This window comes from Lithobates pipiens, unplaced genomic scaffold (genome assembly GCF_037356315.1).
Source record: "Lithobates pipiens isolate NorthernLeopardFrog02 unplaced genomic scaffold, aLitPip1_a1.2 Scaffold_16, whole genome shotgun sequence".
Taxonomy (NCBI): Eukaryota; Metazoa; Chordata; class Amphibia; order Anura; family Ranidae; genus Lithobates; species Lithobates pipiens.
Window position 1 is genome coordinate 125,662,215 of NW_027507748.1, and position 25,657 is coordinate 125,687,871.

A 25,657-nucleotide genomic window follows, 5' to 3' on the forward strand; every position below is an offset into this window, starting at 1 on the left:
GATAATGTGTTATTTATTATTGGCCTTGGCGCTTGCTTTGACATTATTTTTTTGGTTGAATAATGATTTGATTTGGCATATTTTCTATATTTTTGGATACATAGAAAGCACTTTTTGGTTAAGTTCTATTGGCAGATGCCATGTTTAACCGGTTTCCGACCAGCGTACGCCGATGTACGTTGACAGAATGGCACGGGCAGGCATATTGGCATACAGGTACGTCCAATCTTCAATGCTGCCCTGCCATCGGGAGCGCGCCGCCGGCGGCGCGCTCCCGCGCTGGTCGGGGCCCCCGTGAGTCCGGTCGCGGGACCCGCGATTGTCTCACGGGACGGCTGAATGGAGGAAATGCCGTGTAAACAGCATTTCTCCATTCTGCCTCCATGTGATTGGAGCAGAGATCAGTGTTCACTAAATGAAAGCCCAACCCCCCCACAGTTAGTAACACACCCCTAGGAACACTTAACCCCTACACTGCCACCCCCTGGTTAACCCCTTCACTGCCAGTGTCATTTACACAGGAATCACTGCATTTATATAGCAGTGATTACTGTATAAATGACAATGGTCCCAAAAATGTGTCAAAAATGTCCGATGGGTCCCCCACAATGTCACAGTCACAATAAAAATCGCTGATTGCCGCCATTACTAGTAAAAAAACAAAATAATAAAAAATTATTAATAAAAATGCTATAAAACTATCCCTATTTTGTAAATGCTATAACTTTTGCGCAAACCAATCAATAAAAAAATGTTTTTTTATATATTTTTGGGGGATATTTATTATAACAAAAAGTAAAAAATAATGCGTTTTTTTTCAAAATTGTCGCTCTATTTTTGTTTATAGCGCAAAAAATAAAAACCGCAGGGGTGATCAAATACCACCAAAAGAAAGCTCTATTTGTGGGGAAAAAAGGACGTCAATTTTGTTTGGGAGCCACGTCAGACGACCGCGCAATTGTCAGTTAAAGCGACGCAGTGCCGAATCGCAAAAAGTGGTCTGGTCTTTGACCAGCAAAATGGTCCGGTCTGTAAGTGGTTAATTTTTATTTTTTTTAACGCACAATTAAAAAAATAATAATTGTGTAGAATAATACTTGGCTATGCGTTTTACTTCAAATGACAGTTTGGGAGTAGGCAGTTACAGTTTAAAAAATACAATGTAAAATTGACAAGGGACACCAACATAGTTGTATCTAAGATCTTAAAAACTACGGGATAATGGTGTTGAGGTAACTTGCACAAATAAAAAATAAAATAATAATATTTTTCTTGATATCACTAGAAAAAAAAGCCTTTGAAAATTAGTTTGCAATAACTCCATCATTATCACCAGCAAAGCAGCTTCATTATTATCCCATTAAAGAAGAAGAGAATTATGTGCTGCATTTGGAGATTTCATAATTTGCCACATCACGAATGTTAATGCTCCATTACAAACACTTGTTTAGAAGACCGACCGCTTCTGCTTCCGAGTATGCATGTTTGTACTTTGGACCTTTGTCTGACGGACTTGTGTACAAACCATTGGAAAATCCGACAACACATTTGTTGGTGGAAAATTTGAAGACATGCTAGCCAACATTTGTTGGCGGAAAGTCCGACAACAATTGCCCGATGGAGCGTACACACGGTTGGATTTTCCTCCAACAGCCTGACATCCAACATTTCCGATTGGAAAATCCGATCATGTGGTTGGGGCTTTAATGCATAGTATGCATTAAGGTGAAAAGCTTTGAAGGTCTACAACCTCTTTAAGAGTTCCCTTCACTGGAACTAAGGGGCCAAGCCCAACCCCTGAAAAACAACCCCTCACCATAATCCCCCCTCCACCAAATGATTTGGACCAGTGCACTAAGCAAGGTCCATAAAAACATGGGTGAGCAAGTTTGGGGTGGAGGAACTTGACTGGCTTTCACATTCGAGTGGAGACTGAGAGCCAGACCTTCTCATCCAATATCAGTGCCTGACCTCACAAACGCGCTTCTGGAAGAATGGTCAAACACTCCCATAGACACGCTCCTAAACCTTGTGGACAGCCTTCCCAGAAGAGTTGAAGATGTTATAGTTGCAAAGGGTGGGTCAACTCAATATTGAACCCTACGGACTAAGACTGGGATGCCATTAAAGTTCATGTGCGTTTAAAGGCAGGTGTCCCAATACTTCTGGTAATTTCGCGTAAATATATATCTATAGATGTAGCTTCTTGTGTCCAGAAATGACACTGTGCTACAATGTTTCATAGTTAGTAAGGTTGAATAAAGACACCAGTCCATCCTGAGTGGGTGTCTACAATTGTCCCTATCCCTCACATCAGTCCCTACCCTCAATGAGCCCACAATCCAAGGTCCCCATTCATATACTAGGGCCAATTTACCTACCTGCATGTCTTTGGATTGAGGAAGGAAACCGGAGTACCCAGAGGAAACCCACGCAGGCACAGAGAGAACATGCAAACTCCAGGCAGGTAGTGTCGTGGTTGGGATTTAAACCAGCGACCCTTCTTACTGCTAGGTGAGAGTGCTAACCACAACACCACTGTGCTGCCCACAATGTAAAGTAGTGAGTGTACAGATTGTATAACAGTGTAAATTTGCCGTCCCCTCAAAATAACTCCACACACAGCCATTAATGTCTAAACCGCTGGCAACAAAAGTGAGCACACCCCTAAGTGAAAATGTCCAAATTGGGCCCAAAGTGTCAATATTTTGTGTGGCCACCATTATTTTCCAGCACTGCCTTAATCCTCTTGGGCGTAGAGTTCACTAGAGCTTCAAAGGTTGCGACTGGTGTCCTCTTCCACTCTTCCATGACGACATCACAGAGCTGGTGGATGTTAGAGACCTTGCGCTCCTCCACCTTCCGTTTGAGGATGCCCCACAGATGCTTAATAGGGTTTAGGTCTGGAAACATGCTTGGCCAGTCCATTACCTTTACACTCAGCTTCTTTAGCAAGGCAGTGGTTGTCTTGAAGGTGTGCTTGGGGTCATTATCATGTTGGAATACTGCCCCGGAGCCAGGGGCAGATCCAGGGTCTAGTCTCAGGAGGGGCACTGCCAGAAAAAACTTTTTTTGCGTGCAATTTATTGGGGACATGACTGGTGTTAGCGTTTCAATCATCCTGGCACCATGGTTAATATGGTGTCAGGATGTTGGAAGCGCATTATTTCTAATATTACATTGTTATATAGAATGTTATATAAAATGAAATGGTTCAACTCACCATAATGCAGAATCAGTGAGAGCCCCGAGTGTATCACCTACCACCAGTTGCAGATTGTCACTTGCCATGCCACACGTTGCGGACTGTCACTTGCCACGTCATCTGCCACCAGATACGGATTTCCACATCACCTCCCACACGTTGCAGCCTGTCACTTGCCACGTTACCTGCCACATGTTGCAGATTGTCACTTGCCACGTTACCTGCCACACGTTGCAGATTGTGACTTGCCACGCCATCTGCCACCAGATACGGATTTCCACATCACCTGCCACACGTTGCGGACTGTCACTTGCCACGTCACCTGCCACATGTTGCAGATTGTCACTTGCCATGTCATCTGCCACCAGATACGGATTTCCACGTCACCTGCCACACGTTGCGGACTGTCACTTGCCACGTCACCTGCCACATGTTGCAGATTGTCACTTGCCATGTCACCTGCCACACGTTGCAGATTGTCACTTGCCATGCCATCTGCCACGAAATACGGATTGCCACTTGCCACGTCACCTGCTACACATTGCAGATTGTCACTTGCCACATCACCTGCCACCCGATACAGATTGCCACTTGCCATGTCACCTGTCATTTGTTGCCGATTGTCACTTGCCATGTCACTTTCCTGCTGTCAGGGGCAGAGGCCTGCATTCAGTGTGAGTGATTGGGATGAGTATGGACAAGATGGAGGAAGGAGGTGATGCAGGTGGGAGGGGCCAACACACTCAGGGGCGGACGCATAGAAGGAAGATTGCTGAGACTCCGAGTCCGATGTGAGTCACGTGACTGTCTCAATGACATTACTCGTTGCTAGACGCCAGGTGGCCCAGGCGCTAGCAACGAGTGCAGGGTTGCCAAGCCAACGGCTCAGCACCACCCACCTCCTAGCTCCTCCTGGTCCAGCGGCGCCCTGTAACACACCAAAGTCTCTCTCTCTCTCTCTCTGCACCGCTGATAAGACAGAGAGAGAGACTGGGGCATAGCAGCGCTGCAGCCTGCAAGTGACTGACAATGAAACCATGTCAGTAGGTGTGATATTTTCGGGGGGGGGGGGGCATTTCCCCAGATCATGCTCTGCTTCAGTATGTCACAGTATATGTATGCATTTATGGTTCCCTCAATGAACTGTAGCTCCCCAGTGCTGGCAGCACTCATGCAGCCCCAGACCATGACACTCCCACCACCATGCTTGACTGTAGGCAAGACAAACTTGTCTTTGTACTCCTCACCTGGCCACACACCATCTGAACTAAATAAGTTTATCTTGGTCTCATCAGAGCACAGGACATGGTTCCAGTAATCCATGTCCTTAGTCTGCTTGTCTTCAGCAAACTGTTTGAGAGCTTCTTTGTGCATCATCTTTAGAAGAGGCTTCCTTCTGGGACGACATCCATGCAGACCGACTTGATACAGTGTGCGGCATATGGTCTGAGCACTGACAGGCTGACCCCCCACCCCTTCAACCTCTGCAGCAATCATAGTCTATTTCCCAAAGACAACCTCTGGATATGACGCTGAGCACGTGCAGTCAACTTCTTTGGTCAACCTGAGTTCTGAGTGGGACCTGTCCTGTTAAACCTCTGTATGGTCTTGGCCACCATGCTGCAACTCAGTTTTAGGGTCTTGGCAATCTTCTCATAGCCCAGGCCATCTTTATGTAGAGCAACAATTATTTTTTCAGATCCTTTAGAGAGATCTTTGCCACGAGGTGCCATATTGAACTTCCAGTGACTAGTATGAGAAAGTGAGAGTAATAACACCAAATTTAACACACCTGCTCCCTATTTACACCTGAGACCTTGTAAAACAAACGAGTCATTTGACACCGGGGAGGGAAAATGGCTAATAAGGCTCAAGTTGGACATTTTCACTTAGGGGTGTACTCACTTTTGTTGCCATCAACATGGGGGCAAGGTGCTTTGGGGTGGGGGGGCGCAGGGCCCCCTGCCCCAAAGCACCCACCCCCCATGTTGAGGGAATGCGGCCTGGTACAGCTGGGGGGGGGGGGCGCTCGCTCGTCCCCATCCCCTTTCCTGACCGGCCACGCTGGTGCTCGGATAAGAATCTGCTATGGATTTTGGGGGGGATCCCACGCCAAAAAAATTGTGTGGGGTCCCCCTTAAAATCCACACCAGACCGAAGGGGCCGGTATGCTCATGAAGGGGGAACCCATGCCGGTTTAGAAAAAAAAATAAAAATTGGCGTGGAGTTCCCCCTAATTATTTGGTAATCAAAGTCACGTCCCTGCTCACTGAAGTCATACTTCAAGTCCTGGGGCAAAGTCGGATCCACAATAGTATGACTATCTTGTCAAAATCGTGACCGCGAAATTGCAGCAAAATCGCGCGACTTTGGAGTAGCACAAGTGTGAAAAGGGCCTAACATGTTTGCCAAACTCTGCTCAAACCCAGGTGTTAGCAGCTCAATACTAGTCAGGAATGTATTCATGCAGACATGTAAAGTAAAGCAGCCTTTACATAAGTCCTTTTTTTTTTTAACCACTTGTCGACCAGTCGCCATCATTATACAGCAGCAGGTTGGCACGGCAGCACAAACCGCCGTAGGTGTACGTCGGCTGCTTTAAAAGCTATAGGGGGTGCCGGAGCGATGTGTGTTGCCAGCGGCTGCGATTTCCACTGGTGACCCGCAATCGCTCCTCAGAAAGCCAATGTAAACAGACAGATCCCCATTCTATCAGGGAAGTATTGAGAGATCTGTTGTTCCTAGTGATCAGGAACAGCCATCTTTTTACTCTCTGTCAGCCCCCCCCCCCCACAGTTAGAAACAATTCCCTAGCTGCTTCAGCCCCAGGAGATTTTACCCCCTTCCTGACCAGAGCACTTTTTGCGATTCGGCATTGCATCGCTTTAACTGGCAATTGCACAGTAGTGCGATGTTGCACCCAAATATAGCTTTCTTTTGGTGTTATTTGATCACCTCTGTGGTTTTTATCTTTTGCGCTATAAATAAAAAAAGAGTGTACATCTTGAAAAAAACGCATTATTTTTTACTTTTTTGCTATAATGAATATCCCCCAAAAATATATAAAAAAACTATTCTTTTTCCTCAGTTTAGGCCGATATATATTTATGCTTTTACATATTTTTGGTTAAAAAAAATCGCAATAACCGTATATTGATTGGTTTGCGCAAAAGTTATAGCACCTACAAAATAGGGGATACATTTATAGCATTTTTATTATTCTTTTTTTTTACTAGTAATGGCATCGATCTGTGATTTTTATTGTGACTGCGACATTATGGCGGACACGGACAATTTTGACACATTTTTAGGACCATTGGCATTAATACAGTGATCAGTGCGATTAAAATTGCATTGATTACTGTAAAAATGTCACTGGCAGTGAAGGGGTTAACAATAGGGGGCAGTGAATTGGTTAAGTGTGTCCTAACTGAAGGGGGATTGAGACAGGGAAGATAACAGAATGCTGTTCATACGCTGTATGAACAGACGATCTGTCACTTCTCCCCTCAGAGAACTGGAAACTGTGTGTTTACACACACAGTTCTGGGTTCTCCGTGTCTCATCGGCGATCACAACTCGCATCAGCTCGGGGGCCACTGGGTGAAGCGACGTTACATAATGACGATTCGCCCAGCCGTGACATTTTTGCCGCTGTACAACTGCGGCAGCTGGTCGACAAGTGGCTAGGGAACACTTAAAACCTTGATCGGCCCCTAGTGTTAACCCCTTCCCTGTCAGTGACATTTATACAGTAATTAGTAGCTATTTTTTTAGCTCTGATCACTGTATAAATGTCAATGGTCCCAAAAAAGTGTCAAAAGTGTCCAAACTGTCCGCCGCAATGTTGCAGTCCCGCTAAAAATCGCTATTACTGATCATCGCTATTGCTAGTAAAAAAAAAAAATTCAAATTATAATAAAAATTCCATAAATATATCCCCTATTTTGTAGATGCTATACATTTTGTGCAAACCAATCAATATACGCTTAATGCAATTTTTTTTTTTTTTTTAACAAAAGTATGTAGAAGAACACATATTGGCCTAAACTGATGAAGAAATTTGTTGTTTTTTTTGGATATTTATTATAGTAAAAAGTAAAAAATATTGCAAAAAAGAGACAGGGGACTTCCTACACAAGGTTTGGACCTGTGATTGGGTTTGGCCTTTTTGGTTGGAAGTTACTGCATTTCTTTCTGGTAATTTTGATCTTTGATGTGTAGTCATAAATGGTGTTTGCTTTGCATTTTTTTTAAAACTTGTACACTCAAGTGGAAATTCGGCCAGCAAAAGACCGATGAGAGCTTTTGGTCGGAAAATGCGAATGTGTGTATGTTCCATCGAACTTTTTGTAGCCGAATGTTGGCCAGCAAAAGATTGAGAGCATGTTCTCAATTTTTCGGTCGTAAAAAATTCCGATCGGAAATTACGATCGTCTGTACAAATTCCAACTCGTAAAATTCCTACGCATGCTCGGAAACAATTTGACGCATGCTCGGAAGCATTGAACTTCATTTTCTTGGCTTGTTGTAGTGTTGTACGCCATCGTGTTCTTGATTTTCAAAAGTTCAGAGAACTTTTGTCTCCGTGTGTATGCAAGACAGCTTGAGCAAAATCCTGTCGGGAAAACCATCAGAGCTTTTTCTGACCACGATTCCGATCATGTGTACGGGGCTTAAGACATCACAGCTAGATCCTTATTATATTACGCTAGGAAAACAATAACCCTACAACAGAAATACAACAGACTTTCCGACGGAGGATGTGCGATCGGACTGTTGTTGGAAATTCCGATCGTGTGCGGGCTCCATCTGACTTTTTCAGTCGGAATTTCTGACACACAAAGTTTGAGATCTGGATTTAAAATTTTCCGACAACAAAATCTGATTTGAAAAAACGCATTTTTTATATTTTGCTATAATAAATATCCCCAAAAATATATAAATAAACTTTTTTTCCCTCAGTTTAGACCGATACTTATTCTTCTACATATTTTTGGTTAAAAAAAATCACAATAAGCGATTATTGATTGGTTTGCACACAATTTATAGCGTTTACAAAATAGGGGATAGTTTTATGGCATTTTTATTAATATTTTTTTTTACTAGTAATGGTGGAGATCAGCAATTTTTACTGTGACTGCGACATTATGACGGACACATCGGACATTTTTGGGACCATTGTCATTTATACAGCAATCAGTGCTATACAAATGCACTGATTCCTGTGTAAATGACACTGGCAGTGAAGGGGCTAACCAGGTGGCAGTGAAGGGGTTAAGTGTGTCCTAGGGGCGTGTTGCTAACTGTGGGGGGCGTGACTGTGTTCAGCCTCCCTGTGAGACGATCGCGGGTATCCCCGCGGTGATCGGGACCCGCGACTGGACTCATGGGGGTCCCGACCGGCGGCGCGCACGTGATGGCACGGCAGCATTCTTAAAGGGACGTACCTGCATGCCCATATGCCTGTCCGTGCCATTCTGCTGACGTACATAATCGTGCGCCGGTAGGGAAGTGGTTAAAAAAAGTACAAAAAAATAAAAAATACATTTATTTTTTTATTTTTACATACTGTCACCAATCAGTGTCCCTGATCACCGCCATACCAGTCACATGATGATGCTGTACTACACTGGTGACAATATATAAAAAAATTTGGGGAAAAAAAACAAACATGTTTTACATTTCTTAATTTTCCAAAAAATTTGGACAAAAAATTACAACTTCAAACAACTCACTGTGCCACTTACTAAACACCTTGGACTGTCTACTTTATAAAAAAAAGGGTAATTAGGAGGATATTTGTATTGTCCTGGCATTTTCAGTACATCGGGATTGTTCGATTTTCCAACATATATACCATCGTTTGTGGACTCTATAACGTTCCTACAGACTAAATAGTATATATTGATTTGAGTTATTTTCATGAAGAAAATGTAGCAGTATACAACAAAAACAAAGAAAAAAACGAATTTTCATTTTTTAAATCATATATTTTAATTCATTTTGCAAAAAATACAAAAACCCAGTGGTGATTAAACACCACCGAAAGAAAACTCTATTTATGTGAAAAGAAAATGATAAACAATTAATTTGGATACAGTGTTGTATGACGGTGCAATTGTCATTCAAAGTGTGACAGCACTGAAAGCTGAAAATAGACCTGTGCAGGAAGAGGGTAAAAGTGTGAGGTATTGAAGTGTTTAAAGAGAAGTTTCCATTTGAATTTTTTTTTTTAAAGTCAAAACAAATACTGCAGCCGCTGACTTATAATAATTGGACACTTACCTGTTCCAGGGTCCAGCGATGCAGGAAATCAAAGCTCCGCTCACTCCCCCCTCCATTCGGTGGCACCGGCATTGCAACTGTGGGCACCCACTGTGCAAGCGCGAGTGGCCCCGCTTGCCGTGATTGGCCGTGCAGTCATCTGGGACCTGTCACGTGTTCCAGGTGACTTACAGGAGGGAAGGGGCAGAGCTGAGCCCTTTCTGCACCGAGGGGAAGTGATGTCACCAGCCCAGGTACTGAAGGGGGCAGACTACGAGGGACCCCCTAGCAACAGGCATTTAGAGGTAAGTTAAAGAAAAAAATTCCAAATGTTTTTTTTTTTTTTTTTTTTGTGTGCAACACCACTTTAAGGAAGCTACTGAAAGGGAACTTTTTATGAGCTATACATGCTACATTCCTCTGCTTTAATAATGCAAAGTGAATGCCCAAAAAAAGTTAACAGATATATTCATTTATTGTTACAATTACTGTTGTTACAATATGTTGCTCTGTAGATAGTAACATTTTATACATGTGTACACAAACATGTTTTCCATAGATACCCTGTACTGTGTTTACTGATGCCTGAGATGTATTGCTCATGTTGTAAGTAAATCATTAACATTGATATAGCTCTGAATAAACAGAAAAATGTCTGCAAACTAATAAAGTAAACAGATAGTTAAACGGTTTTAATCATGTGACATTTTCGGATGCATTCCCAGACATCAAAGTCCTTAGTAAGTGGACAAGCCCTTTCACCTTTCTTTTTTTGTTATTATTATTTAAATTGCAGATTTCCTTATTGAGGCATCCTGAAATCCTGGCATGCTGTACTTGATGATATGCAGACTGTTCCATTGGTGCATTTTTGGGGGGTTTTGCATGTAATATGCCCTTGTTCTTGTAAACCGCTGCCATTTTTAATCCGCTGTCAGATCATTATATATTTGTCCAAATAATATCAAAGGCCATCAGGGTTTTACAGTGGAATTTGCCCAGGAAGGGAAGGTGTGTAGGTTGAACATGTAATATCCCCAGGTGTTAATCGACAATGTGATAACAAGCACTCCTATAATATTCAGTAAAAATCCTGCTTTTGCCTATGACAAGAAAAAAAAAAGAAGAAAGCATATATTACACAACGAACTTGCATGTATTTGTTGTACAACTATGCCTTTAGTTAGAAACTTGATATCTTAAGGTAAGTGAAATCGCTAACAATTTCTATAGTATTCATTCAAACAACTTAATCTATTATGCTTGCCAGGCTTTTATGGCTCTTTTACATTGATGACTAGTGGGTGGTAAAAACAGGTAGCTGAACCACTGTTTTATCATCCCACCCCCCTCCCACCGGAATTATACCATCATCATCTAATGCCGCATACACACGACTGGACTTTCCGTCAGAATAAACTGTGATGGTCTTTCCGACGGATTTCCGACCAAATGGACTTGCCTACACACGATCACACCAAAGTCCATTCATTTTGAACGTAATGACGTACGACGGGACTAGAAAAGGAATTTCAATAGCCAGTAGCCAATAGCTGCCCTTGCGCCATATTTGGTCCGTCGGACTAGCATACAGACGAACGGTTTTCCTGCTAGGAATTGATTCCATCGGAAAGATTTAAAACATGTTCTATTTCTAGGTCCGTCAGAATTTTTGAAGAAAAAAGTCAGATGAAGCCCACACATGATTGGAATATCCGATGAAATGATTCCGTCTGACCTTTTTTGCCGGAAAATCCAGTCGTGTGTACACGGCATAAGAGCAATATCCCCCTTGCACGCATACATGAAAACGGCTGTTCAGTAATGGTGGGTGCTGTAAGCCCTTGTACACACGGTCGGACATTCCAACAACAAAATCCGTCTGAATTTTGCCGACGGATTTTGTCCGAAACTGGTGTTGCATACACACGGTCGGACAAAGTTGTCGGAAAATCTGATCGTTCGGAACGTGATGACGTTCGTTCATTAGGACGGGGTATGTTCAGGCTAGTAGCCAATATCTTTTGTCTCGTAATTTGATCGGAGCATGTGTTGCACTTTGTCCGATTGGCATTCTCTACAAACGATCAGATGAAGTCCGATCGGATCATGTTGTCGAAAAATTTTATATCCAGCTCTCAAACTTTGTTGGTCGGACATTCCGATGGAAAAAGTCTGATGGAGCCCACACACGGTCGGATTATCCGACAACACGGTCCGATTGGACATTTTCCGTCGGAATGTCCGACCGTGTGTACAAGGGCTAATGATTACAGGCTGGAAACCATCCATGATCAAAGTGAAGAAATGTCATCAGTACACCAGGGATTCCTCGAAAGGGTCCAAAGCTTTATTATCATAGTCATGTGATAAACATACAGCAACGTTTGGGGGGCCACGCAGGGCCCCTTCATCAGGCAAGTTAGCTGTACACATGCCGCAGCCACAATGCTTTGCTTTTTGGCTGTGGCATTTTTAACTCGGGCTTCAGAGTTTGACAGGCAGCACCATCTGGGATGAATAGGGCTGCACCACAACCGCAAGAAAAATACTTGGCTTGCTGCATTGGCACAGTCTTGCAATGTAATGTTGCTATTCAGAAAAAAAAAGTAAGCATTAGTGCCACCTCCGAAGATCCTGACAGCAGTTGCGATACTACCCCCTTTTGAAAAGCGATAGACTGTGGATCACTTTTTTACAGAGGTAAGCATTACTGCCAGTGTAAAAAAAGAGCCCTGAAAGGGGTTGTAAAGTCTTGTTTTAAAAAAAATAACAAACATGCAATACTTACCTCCTCTGTGCAAGGGTTTTGCACAGAGTGGCCCCCAATCCTCCTGTTCTGGGGTCCCCGTGGCACTCCTGGCTCCTCCTCTTCTCGAGTGCACCGACGGAGAAGTGCTTTCCCTGGGGGCACTCATGTGGGTGTGCTCCTGAGTCCAGCTGCTGTGTCCATTGACCCAGACAGCAGGACCTGGCCCCGCCCCCGGCTCCCGCATCATTGGATTTGATTGACAGCAGCGGTAGCCAATGGCTCCTGCTGTTGTCAATCTATCCAATGGGAACCGGAGCTGGAGCTGGTGTGATCATCCCCGTCTCTGGAAAGACCGGGTTCAGGTAAGTAAAACGGGGGCTCTGGGGGCAGCTGCAGCATAGGGGATTTTTCACCCATGAAAAAACCCTGAGGGTTTACAACCTGTAGACACAGGTTTTTTCAGCTTTAAACAAAAGAATTATTGTCAGATTTTTAATCCTGTTTGTGTGCATTTATTATTTTTCTCAAAAGAGTCTGTAAAGCATTGCCTTCCTGATCAGTAGATCACGGGTGCAATGTCAGGCTCCTGCAGACAAACCCTGCAGCTTTCAGCCCGTATAGAGGTACAGGCTATCAGTTTGAAAGCTGCAGGGCTAGCGGGGTCCTGGTAGGTTAGTATGGGGCAAACATTTACTTGGTAGGGCCCCGTCTGAGGTTGGGCTCCCAGTATTTGGTATGTTTGTATCTGCAACTGGTTGTGTCCGAGTCAGTGGTGTGGTGGTTGGAGGCCTAATTAAGTTGGATGCAGGTACTTTCTTCTTCTAGGACCGTTGAGGCTCCAGGTAAACTGGGTTTAAGATGTTATTAATGTTATATGTATACAGTTTGTTAATAAAAGGCTGCTATGGTCATTTAAATTCAGCTTGTGGTCATATGTGGTTATGTATAAGGGGTAAAGGAAGTGAAGGTCAGAGCAGAATGGAAACAAGCCATCTTTAATATCCTAGTCATGTAATTGTACTTGCAAAGGGCTTGGTGGCAGTGTCCACCCGGGACCTGTTCAGTAAGGAAGGAAAATCGAGGATACAGCAAATGGGAAATATCAGAAGGGAGGAGTAACCATATATTAGGTCTATATAGAGGGGGAGTGTTTTGGCTACTCCCACTCTCTCCCTATAGCCTCTAAGTCCCTCCTCTCTTTAGAACAAAGCCCCACCGATCAGCCAAACATTATTTAAAATTGATTATCTCATTACAGTGGAATCTGATAGCAAGTTAGATATATAAGGCAGCAAGTAAACATGTTGTCCATGAAGTTAATGTGTTTAAAGATGACAAAATTGATATTGCAGTTTGTTGCGGATGGTTGCATAGCTACAGACAATCCAGGGTGTCCATGCTAACTTGTGTCCACAGCCAAAAGCACCTACAATGAGCATGTGAGCATGAGAACTGGACTACAGAGCAATGGAATAGGGTGGCCTTGGCCCATGAATCACGTTTTCTTCTACATCATGTGGATGGCTGGGTGCGTGTGTGTTGCTTACCTGGTTAGGAGATGGCACCAGGATGCAGTATGGTCAGAAGATAAGCCAGAGGAGGCAATGTGATGCCTTGGGCAATGTTCTGCTGGAAAAAACTTGATTCTGCCATTCATCTAGATGTCATTCTGACATGTACAACCTACCTAAACATTGTTGCTGACCCAGTACACACCTTCATGGAAATGGTATTCCCTGATGGCAGAATAATGCACCCTGCCACACTGAAAAAATGGTTCAAGAATGGTTTGATGGACACTGAGTTTAAGGTGTTGACTTGGCCTCCAAATTCTTCAGATCAATCCATCATGCATCTAAGGCTTCATGCACACGAGACGCTGTTAAACGAGTGTTCAGAGGCATTTGGACACTTTTTTCAACTGCCCCTGAACTCATTCAATGTTATCCTATGTGTCCATGTACACAGTCTCGTTTTTTGCAGTTTTTATGCATTTGCATTTAACCTCGTTTTTCCAGAAGCAAAAAAATGGGTTCAGACGCAAAAGTTTCCACGTTTCAGACCAAAACGTTTATAAGCGTTTTTAAAGGTGACCTATTTTTTGACATTAAAAATCTCAAAAATGATTGCAAATGATGAAAAACCATTAAAAACATATTTTAAACAATTGCAATTGCAAGTGGACAATCCACAATTTGTGGCAAGTGACATGGCAGGTGGCAAGTGACGTGGCAAGTGGACAATCCACAACTTGTGGCAAGTGATGGGGCAGGTGAAGTGGCAAGTGACCTGGCAGGTGACGTGGCAAGTGGACAATCCACAACTTGTGGCAGGTGACCTGCCAGGTGACGTGGCAAATGACCTGGCAGGTGACGTGGCAAGTTCACTATCCACAACTTGTGGCAGGTGACGTGGCAAGTGGACAATCCACAGCTTGTGGCAGGTGACTTGGCAAGTGGACAATCCACAACTTGTGGCAGATGACCTGGCAAGTGATGTGGCAAGTGTACAATCCACAACTTGTGGCAGGTACCGTGGCAAGTGACACGCTAAATACAAGTACACTGCTCTCACAGCTGCTGCTACTCACTCTGGTCTCACAAAATTGCTGAAATAGTTAATAATACTGTTTTTTGAGCTTGGGGAGGGTCTATGATGTTAGCTTAACTAAACGCTTCTAGATGCAAACGCGGTAAAGCGCCGCTAAATCGCGGTAAAAATTGTGGCAAAACAGGCATTTCTAAACGCAGGTTTCAGCTTTTAAAAACATGTGTCAAGCAGAGTTTGCATCTGCGTCTCGTGTGCATGAAGCCTAAAGGGGGTACTGGAAAAACAAGTCATCTTGCAACATCTTGCAACTTACAGGACTTAAAGGATCTGGCAGATACTACAGTAAACCTTCAGAGGTCTAGTGGTGTCCATGCCGCTACCTGCAGGGCTGTTTTGGCTGCAAAAGTTGAATTTTTGGTGGAAGAGGGGGGCCAAATCAATATTAGATGGGTCACTATAATGATATGGCTGATTGTTGTATATTAGTGCATGGTAGTCCTGTGCAGCCTGAGATAAAAAAAAAGTTATATTTGTATCTCCGGCATTTCTTGAACCTCCCCATTTTCCTTTAACTTTCCGACATCTTTCTGATGGAGATGGATCTTTCTGGCTTCATAGCTATCCCCAAGTTTTAGATAAGGCTGGCAAAAAAATTACAGTAATTGCTGGGGATTTCTTTCCAGTAAGGAAAAATGACATCACTTCACTATTCCAACTGAAGTGGACACCTCTATCATCAGTTCAGAGGAGAAGTAGCAGAAGAGGTTCTCGAAGATGGTGTGGCTTTTTGATACAACCACAGGGAAGTATTGCAGGTATGCATGCACAATTTTACTGAGCTATTCTACAAGAGTTTCATGAAAAAGAGTTTGGCTCTAACTGCATAGTATTGAAGAACTGAAGGACTGAAGGATATGTTGGTCATACGTACCATATCCACAACCTTGAGCTGCCCATATGCAAAGGCTATAGCATTTGGGGGTGTGGCCACTGGTAACATAAAGGCTAAAGAGGCAGAAAGTGTGCATGGAAGCATTATGTATAATGGATTCAGTTGTATTGCTTTTGCCTGGAAAAAAACAAAAAAAAAAACAGAAAAGAATAAAAAAGTATTAGAGCCCAAATTCACTTTATTTCACATTACAGTCATGCTGATGATTTCTGATTGGTTAGCTGATATACTGATTAATGTCAATGTTTAGCTTCCCAATTTCCCCCCCAAAAATGGCTTTAAATGCATACACACGTGCACATGCATATATGATCTTCGCAGAGAATGATTAGAACATATTGCATTAGGGTGTGTGCACCCCAAAGATCAAACACACATGCGTGTGTATGTGTATATATATATATATATATATATATATATATATATATATATATACATATCTAACAACTTCAACTCTTCTGGGAAGGCTGTTCACAAGGATGAGAAGGCCTGGCTCGCAGTCTCCGCTTTATTTCATCCCAAATGTGTTCTATCGTTTTGAGGTCAGGACTCTGTGAAGGCCAGTCAAGTTTTTCCACCCCAAACTCACTCATCCATGTCTTTATGGACCTTGCCTTGTTCACTGGTGCTCAGTCATGTTGGAGCAGGAAGGGGCCATCCCCAAACTGTTCCCACAAAGTACGGAGCATGAAGTTGTCCAAAATGTCTTGGTATGCTGATGCCTTAAAAGTTCCATTCACTGGAACTAAGGGGCCAAGCCCAACCCCTGAAAAACAACCCCACACCATAATCACCCCTCCACCAAATGATTTGGACCAAAGCACAAAGCAAGGTCCATAAAGACATGGATAAGCGAGTTTAGGGTGGAGGAACTTGAGTCCTGACCTCAACCCAATAGAACACCTTTGGGATGAATTAGAGCGGATACTGAGAGCAGCTAGACCTTCTCGTCCTTGTGGACAGCCTTCCCAGTACAGTTGCAGCTGATAAAGGCAGGAGCCCAAATACTGTGTATAGGCAGGCGCCCAAATACTTTTGGTAATATAGTGAGATATATAGATATATATCTATATATATATAGATATATATCTTATATGTATATGTGTGTGTGTGTGTGTATATATATATATATATATATATATATATATATATATATATATATACACACATATATGTATCTATATATATATATATATATATATATATATATATATATATACACTCTTATCAATAAATGTAAACAAACAATTTAAACATTTATTAAAACATAGACGGTCTCAGTAGCAGGGAGAATCTGTGCCGCACTGGGTTATTAGGGTGTGCCCAGGCACATCCGGCATACCCTGTGCGCACGCCTATGGATTAGGATACTATACGCACAATAACTAGCAGTAATTATTTAGATTTATTATTACTATAGTTAACCACTTTCAGACCGGACCATTTTGCTGGTCAATGACCAGAGGTCTTTTTACAATTTGGCACTGCGCTGCTTTAACTGGTAATTGCGCGGTCATGCAATGTTGTACCCAAACAAAATTTGCGTCCTTTTTTTCCCACAAATAGAGCTTTCTTTTAAAGGTATTTGACTGACTCTGCGATTTTTATTTTTTGCGATATAAACGTAAAAAGACCGCAAATTTTGAAAAAAAATGATATTTTCTAATTTTTGTTATTAGAAAAATCCAATAAACTCAATTTTAGTCATACATTTAAGCCAAAATGTATTCAGCCACATGTCTTTGGTAAAAAAAAAAGTCAATAACTGTATATTTATTGGTTTGCGCAAAAGTTGTCACATCTACAAACTAAGGTACGTTTTCTGGAATTTACGCAGCTTTTAGTTTATGACTGCCTATCTCATTTCTTGAGGTGCTAAAATGGCAGGGCAGTACAAACCCCCCCAAATGACCCCATTTTGGAAAGTAGACACCCTAAGGAAATTGATAAGTGGCATGTTGAGCCCATATTTTGAATATTTTATTTTTCTGCCTCAAGCGATTGAATAATGACAAAAAAAAAATCTTTTTTTTTTTTTTACACAAAGTTGTCACTAAATGATATATTGCTCACACATGCCATGGTTATATGTGGAATTGTACCCCAAAATACATTCTGCTGCTTCTCCTGAGTACGGGGATACCACATGTGGTCGACTTTTTGGAAGCCTAGCCGCGTACGGGGCCCCGAAAACCAAGCACCGCCTTCAGGATTTCTAAGGGTATACATTTGTAATTTCACTCCTCACTACCTATCACAGTTTTGAAGGCCATAAAATGCCAAGATGTCACAAAACACCCACAAATGACCCCATTTTAGAAAGTAGACACCCCAAGCTATTTGCTGAGAGGCATGTTGAGTCCATGGAATATTTTATATTTTGCCACAAGTTGCGGGAAAATTACAAACTTTTTTTTTTTTTTTTTTTTTTTTTTCACAAAGTTGTCACTAAATGATATATTGCTCACACATGCTATGGGCATATGTGAAATGACACCGCAAAATAAATTCTGCTGCTTCTCCTGAGTACGGGGATACCACATATGTGGGACTTTTTGGGAGCCTAGCCGCGTACGGGGCCCCGAAAACCAAGCACCGCCTTCAGGCTTTCTAAGGGCGTACATTTTTGATTTCACTCCTCACTACCTATTACAGTTTTGAAGGCCATAAAATGCCAAGATGGCACAAAACCCCCACAAATGACCCCATTTTAGAAAGTAGACACCCCAAGCTATTTGCTGAGAGGCATGTTGAGTCCATGGAATATTTTATATTTTGCCACAAGTTGCGGGAAAATTACAAACTTTTATTTATTTATTTATTTTTTTCACAAAGTTGTCACTAAATGATATATTGCTCACACATGCTATGGGCATATGTGAAATGACACCCCAAAATAAATTTTGCTGCTTCTCCTGAGTACGGCGATACCACATGTGTGGGATTTTTTGGGAGCCTAGCCGTGTACGGGGCCCCCGAAAGCCAAGAACCGCCTTCAGGCTTTCTAAGGGCGTAAATTTTTGATTTCACTCCTCACCACCTATTACAGTTTTGAAGGCCATAAAATGCCAAGATGGCACAAAACCCCCCCAAATGATCCCATTTTAGAAAGTAGACACCCCAAGCTATTTGCTGAGAGGCATGTTGAGTCCATGGAATATTTTATATTTTGCCACAAGTTGCGGGAATATTACAAACTTTTATTTATTTTTTTCACAAAGTTGTCACTAAATTATATATTGCTCCCACATGCCATGGGCATATGTGAAATGACACCCCCAAATAAATTCTGCTGCTTCTCCTGAGTACGGGGATACCACATGTGTGGGACTTTTTGGGAGCCTAGCCGCGTACGGGGCCCCGAAAACCAAGCACCGCCTTCAGGATTTCTAAGGGTGTAAATTTTTGATTTCACTCCTCACTACCTATTACAGTTTTGAAGGCCATAAAATGCCAAGATGGCAAAAACCCCCCCCCCCCCCCAAATGACCCCATTTTAGAAAGTAGACACCCCAAGCTATTTACTGAGAGGCATGTTGAGTCCATGGAATATTTTATATTTTGCCCCAAGTTGCGGGAAAATTACAAACTTTTATTTTATTTTTTATTTTTTTTCACAAAGTTGTCACTAAATTATATATTGCTCACACATGCCATGGGCATATGTGAAATGACACCCCAAAATAAATTCTGCTGCTTCTCCTGAGTACGGGGATACCACATGTGTGGGATTTTTTGGGAGCCTAGCCGCGTACGGGGCCCCGAAAACCAAGCACTGCCTTCAGGATTTCTAAGGGTGTAAATTTTTGATTTCACTCCTCACTACCTATCGCAGTTTTGAAGGCCATAAAATGCCAAGATGGCACAAACACACCCCCCCCCAAACGACCCCATTTTGGAAAGTAGACACCCCTAAATTTAGGGGTACACTAGTGAGACTCACAGGTAAAAAAGCACCTAGGCTGTCAGCGACTGTATCAAAACGCTACAAAAAAAACTGTTAGCGATCGCAGGGATCAGGCCTGACTCTGCAAACGCTGCAGTTATGTGTGTTGTGTTTTGTAAGTGACAGTGATCGATCGATCGATACTGCACTTGGGTGGGCTGGGCTGGGCTTGGCGGAGGGGCTAAACGCAGGTGCTAGCAGGTAACTGGGCTGATCCCGCTAACAATGCGTTTTGGGAAACCTAAACTGCTGGCGACGCTAATATAGATCTGATCAGATACTATATTACTAAGGGAGGTGTATGCTTTGCGCGTGGGTGTTAGCGGTACTGGCACTAACCTGACGCTGCCTGGGGCGACGCAGACCATATCTGACCCTCAAACTTATATCACCCGCCGGGTGATCAGGGGGTTAAACCTTTATTAGGTAATAAATGGCGGGTGCCCTGAAACTATAAAAAATAACTAACCAACCAGCGTCACCTGTAACAGTTATATGGTGATCACTGGTGAAAGGGTTAACTAGGGGGCAATCAGGGGGCTTTATGCGGTAGTATATTGGGGTCCCTGGCGCTATAAAAAGCTGCGGCGAACCTAAATACCTACCTGCCTAACTAGCGTCACCTGTGACACTAATACAGCGATCAGAAAAACGATCGCTTATTAGGCTGGGTTCACACTGGAGCGATGCGGGAACGCCACAAATCCGCGGTGGGTTCCCGCATCACACTGCCCTATGCGAACTGCTGGGAGTGTCAGTGAAATGTTAATGACACCCCCAGATCAGTTCGCATATCGCAGTGCGATCTGCAAACTCGGACAGGAATCGGATCGCATGGTGTGGACACCCATGCGATCCGATTCTGCTGCGGACCAAAAAAAGGGTCCCGTGCGAGTTTGCGGCGGGTGTGGCGGGTGTGATGCGAATTCAGCCATACTATCTGTATGGCTGAACTCGCATCGCACAGAGAACGGATGTGATTTGCACTGCAGTGCGGTGCGAATCACATCCGTTCTCATAAACCGCTGCAATGTGAACCCAGCCTTAGTGACACTGGCGACGGGGGGTGATCACAGGGTTAAACCTTTATTGGGGGGGTTAGGGGGGTACCCTAGAACTAAAGGGGGCTAACCCTAACTGCCCTAACAGTTATTACAGTCACAAATGACACCAATGCAATAAAATAAAAAAAATGCAATTGGTGTCACTGTGACTGGGGGTGCAGGGGTGATTGGGGGGGTGATCGGGGGGTGATCGGGGGGTGAAGGGGGGGTGAGAGTGTGCCTGGCATGTTCTACTGTGTAGTGTAGTGTTGGTGCAACTCACCGATCCTCTCTCCTCGGTGACGGAACGAAAAATACCGACACGGAGGAGAGATTACATCACTTCCTCTGCCTGTGTTTACATTACAGGAGAGGAAGTGATGACATGCTGCACTTCCATTCGTCAGGAGCGATCGCGAGGGGGTGGCCATGAATGAATGGCCGCCCCCTCATCCCGGATCGCTCCTGAACGGATTCCAACCGCCGCTGGCACCGGGGGGGGCCCGATCGGGCCCCCCACCCACGGGAAGGCAGGGATGTACAGGTACGCCCATATGCCTGCCCGTGCCATTCTGTCGACGTACATCGTCGTGCGGCGGTCGGCAACTGGTTAAATCAATAAAATATGAATTTGTATTTAGTTTCCCATGGGTTTTTCAGTTTGCAAAGATTATTGTGTATCTACAACCAAAGGTTTTATTGTTTGTTTGTTTTTTGGATGGAATAGGGAATGCTCAGAGCCCCCTGCCAAAGGTTTGTCATTTCTCCTACTAGCGAGTTTTCCCTTCACTTCCTGTTCCTGGAGACACAAGAAGTGAAATCTCTTCAAAATGAAAGGAAATCCCCTAATGGCCTGTACACACGATTGGTTTTCCCGTCGGAATAAAATCTGAAGGTTTTTGCGTCAGAGTTCAGATGGAATTCCGCTGAAACTGTCTTGCGTACACACGATCACACCAAAGTCTGACCGTCAAGAACGCGGTGACATACAACACGTACGAAGGGACTAGAAAATGAAAGTTCAATAGCCAGTAGCCAATAGCTTCCGTCTCGTACTTGCTTCAGAGCATGCGTCGTTTTTGGTCTGTCTGAACAGCATACAGAAGAGTGGTTTTCCCGATAGGAATTGGATCTGTCGGAAATATTTAGATCATGTTCCATTTCTAGGTCCGTCAGAATTTGACATAAAAAGTCGGATGGGGCATACACATGATCAGAATATATGATGAAAAGCTCCTGTCTGACTTTTTCTGTCGGACATTCTGCTCGTGTGTACACGGCATAAGAATTGTCATCAAAACAGGTGACCTATTGGCAGGATTTTCCTCCACCGCCTGCTCTGGTGACAACTCTAAGGTGGTTTCAGGTGCAAAATATGTTTTGACATAAAATCCTGACGTTTTTCCCTGCCCAGGGAACTTTGTCTCTGCCTGAGGATCAGTGGGGGCTGGCAGACATCCTGTGCCCAGCACCCACAGATCCACTACTGCTGTGAGTAATCACAGCAGAAGCGGCCCACCAGTGGTACGCTCCCCCTAGGCGGAAATGCAGAATCAAGTATATATAAAAAGGGGATTAACGTCAGGGTTAAAGCCATAATTCTCCCACTCTACAAGACTCTGGTCCGGCCTCACCTGGAGTATGCTGTCCAGTTCTGAGCACCAGTCCTCAGGAAGGATGTACTGGAAATGGAGCGAGTACAAAGAAGGCCAATAAAGCTAATAAAGGGTCTGGAAGATATTAGTTATGAGGAAAGGTTGCAAGCACTGAATTTATTCTCTCTGGAGAAGGGACGCTTGAGAGGGGATATGATTTCAATTTACAAATTCCATACTGGTGACCCCACAATAGGGATAAAAGTTTAACCACTTCAGCCCTGGACCATTTGGCTGCCAAATGGCCGCTTTTTGCAATTCGCCACTGCGTTGCTTTAACTGGCAATTGCGCGGTCATGCGACTATGCTCCCAAACAAAATTGATGTCCTTTTTTTCCCCACAAATAGAGCTTTCTTTTGGTGCCATTTGCCACACCTGCGTTTTTTGTTTTTTGCGCTATAAACAAAAATAGAGCAACAATTTTGAAAAAAAAAGCAATATTTTTAACTTTTTGCTATAACAAATATCCCCAAAAAATATATATTTTTTTTTCCCCCAGTTTAGGCCGATACATACTCTTCTACATATTTTTGATTAAAAAAAAAATCTCAATAAGCGTTTATTGATTGGTTTGCACAAAAGTTATAGCATCTACAAAATAGGGGATAGTTTTATGGCATTTTTATTTTTTATTTTTTTTTACTAGTAATAGCAGCGATCAGCAACATTATGGCGGACACATCGGACAATTTTGACATATTTTTGGGACCAATGGCATTAATACAGTGATCAATGCTATAAAATTGCATTGATTACTGTAAAAATGTCACTGGCAATGAAGGGGGTTAAACCACTATGGGGCGGGGAAGGGGTTAAGTGTGTCCTAGGGAGTGATTCTAACTGTCTTGGGGATGGGCTAGCAGTGACACGACACTGATCGCTGCTCCCGGTGAGAGGTAGGTACGTTACTTTGCCCAGCCGTGCCATTCTGCCGACGTATATCGGCGTGAGCCGGTCTTTAAGTGGTTAATGGGACACATGTCCACTCAATAAAATTAGAAGAAAAGAGGTTTAAACTTAAACTGTTTAGAAGGTTCTTTACTTTAAGAGCGGCAAGGATGTTAAATTCCCTTCCACAGCCGGTGGTTTCAGCGGGGATAGTTTAAAAAAACTATTAGATAAGCACCTGAACGACCGCAACATACAGGGATATACAATGTAATACTGACATATAATCACACACGTAGGTTGGACTTGATGGACTTGTGTCTTTTTTTCAATCTCACCTACTATGGAACTATATATACGTGATTCGGCGCAGGAGGGCCACCCTGTAGCAGTAAATCTACTATAGGGTGGTCCTTAACTGGTTATCTACTCTATGGCAGGCACATTTTTGGAAATACTACTGCATACATTATTTTGAAGTAAATAAAAGGAAACTGCACGTAGGCAGGTTGCAGTCTGTACTCCCAACTTCAGGGGGCGCTCCAGGTGGCGCTCAACTGAAGCTGAAATGCAAAAGGGGAAGGAAGTTCTGCAGAACTTGGTTGCTCTTTGACTTCCTGCAGTCACAAGGAGACAGTTGTCTGCTTGAATGCTGGCGCTCCACAAGACTTCAGTGGACATCTTGGGTCAGGCAGAGTCTATTTAAGACTCCAGCTCCCAGGTTTGGTACTCTTTTTGTGAGTGGCTAGTGTAGAGACAGGTTCCCTGTCAGTCCTTGGAGACAGGGAGAGCTTCAGGAGGAGGAGCGACAGTGCAGGGTCTATGTTTACCTCGCTTCAGGAAGGCCTCCTCGTTGTAGATGCTGTCGGCATCTTCCTAGTCTACAGACCCAGTAGCTCAGAAGTGGCTGCAGGCTGGCGTGCCTTCCCGGTAGGCCTTGTTGGGTTGTGCTAGACCTTTCTATAATATAACACTGTTGCCTAACTTGGACTCTGTGTGTTTACTTCCCACCAAACCACACCACACCTTTCTCACATGCATGTCCCAATAATGGTATATATGTTGGTCATTTAATATTTGACTTTGTTTCTTACCATGGATGCAAGGATTGGTAGGAATAGTGTAGTTGTCGCTACATTACTGGTACATTCCGTGAATGTAGCAATCAGCAGGCACAAGACTAGAGCAATAGCAGCTGGGGGAATACTCTGCAATGGAGTGAGCTTTTCTCCAAGCCAGATCGACAACCCAGAATCCTAGATGAGAAAAAAAATAGCCTATTGACTCTTTATTCCAACATATTAAAATCTAACAGCAAGATAGTAGTGTTGTGCCCCATTCACACAATCAGACTTTCTGACAACAAAACTGGATTTTTGTTTCGAAGGATGTTGGCTTCAACTTGTCTTGCATGCACACAGTCACACAAATATTGGCCAATAATTACATACGACGAGCCGAGAAAAAGGAAGTTCAATAGCCAGTGCGACTTCTTCTGCTTGATTCCGACCATGAACTTTTGTGCGTCGGACTTGTACACACGTTCGGACTTTTCAAAAACAAATTTTTGTTAGCGGAAAATTTGAGAACCTACTATCAAACATTTGTTGGCGGAAAGTCCGACGGCAAATGTTCGATGGACCATACACATGGTCAGACTTTCCAACAACAAGCTTACATCCAACATTTCCCGTCAGAAAATCCAACCGTATGTACGCGGCATTAGTTTAGCATAAGAGTAGCCCATCTATGTCTCATTCTAATGTTTGATATGAAGCTAGGTGAGTATATTATCTGAATGTATATTACCTATGTGGCATGAAATCATACAGTCTTTCTTAAAACTCTCCAAAAGATTCATTTTATAATTGTTTTATATGTATTTTACTGGCAAGTTCATGAATGGGTAAGTGACAGAACAGACTCTATTCCAAAGTATTTTTTTCTATGATATATTAACAATGTTTGTGTGGTATTAGGTAAACTAACACTTTAAGACAAAACTATGTCTTACCTCACTGCCCTTAGCTAGAGCAAAGCCTCCTCCCAGCAGGATGACAATGTTCCAGGGCATCTTCTCGTTTACAGTCTTCCAGTCCAAGAGAGGTGGCGGTACATGGATTTTTATTTTTTTCCCTAGTATTAAATGAAGCAGCAGAAAAAGATGAAAGGTGAAAAGTGCTGTAAAGACGTTTATTAAAATGTATCTTTAGTGTCCTTATTAACAACTAGGAATTAAATAAATATGATGGTCTGTAGTAGTCAAAGTAAAGTTCCAAACAAGTATCTGAATATGCACTTTACCCACCTCAATACTGGGCACTTTCACCCCCTTCCCACCCAGGCCATTTTCCCGCTTTCAGCACTGTCACATTATGAATGACAATTGTGCGGCCAT

The 25,657-nt window shown here is 43.2% G+C and overlaps 1 protein-coding gene across 1 annotated transcript in view; it reads right to left on the bottom strand.

Moving 5' to 3' along the window:
* Window positions 1-9,923: 9,923 nt before the first annotated feature.
* The window catches only part of SLC13A2 (solute carrier family 13 member 2), a 121,916-nt gene continuing 106,182 nt past the window's right edge, over window positions 9,924-25,657 (bottom strand). The window contains exons 9-12 of the mRNA XM_077480435.1: window positions 25,274-25,395; window positions 24,354-24,515; window positions 15,706-15,843; window positions 9,924-10,575 (exon numbers count right to left, since the gene is read on the bottom strand). Of these exons, the coding sequence (XP_077336561.1) occupies window positions 10,447-10,575; window positions 15,706-15,843; window positions 24,354-24,515; window positions 25,274-25,395 (551 nt within the window). The 3' untranslated portion in view covers window positions 9,924-10,446. The remainder of the gene's footprint in view (window positions 10,576-15,705; window positions 15,844-24,353; window positions 24,516-25,273; window positions 25,396-25,657) is intronic.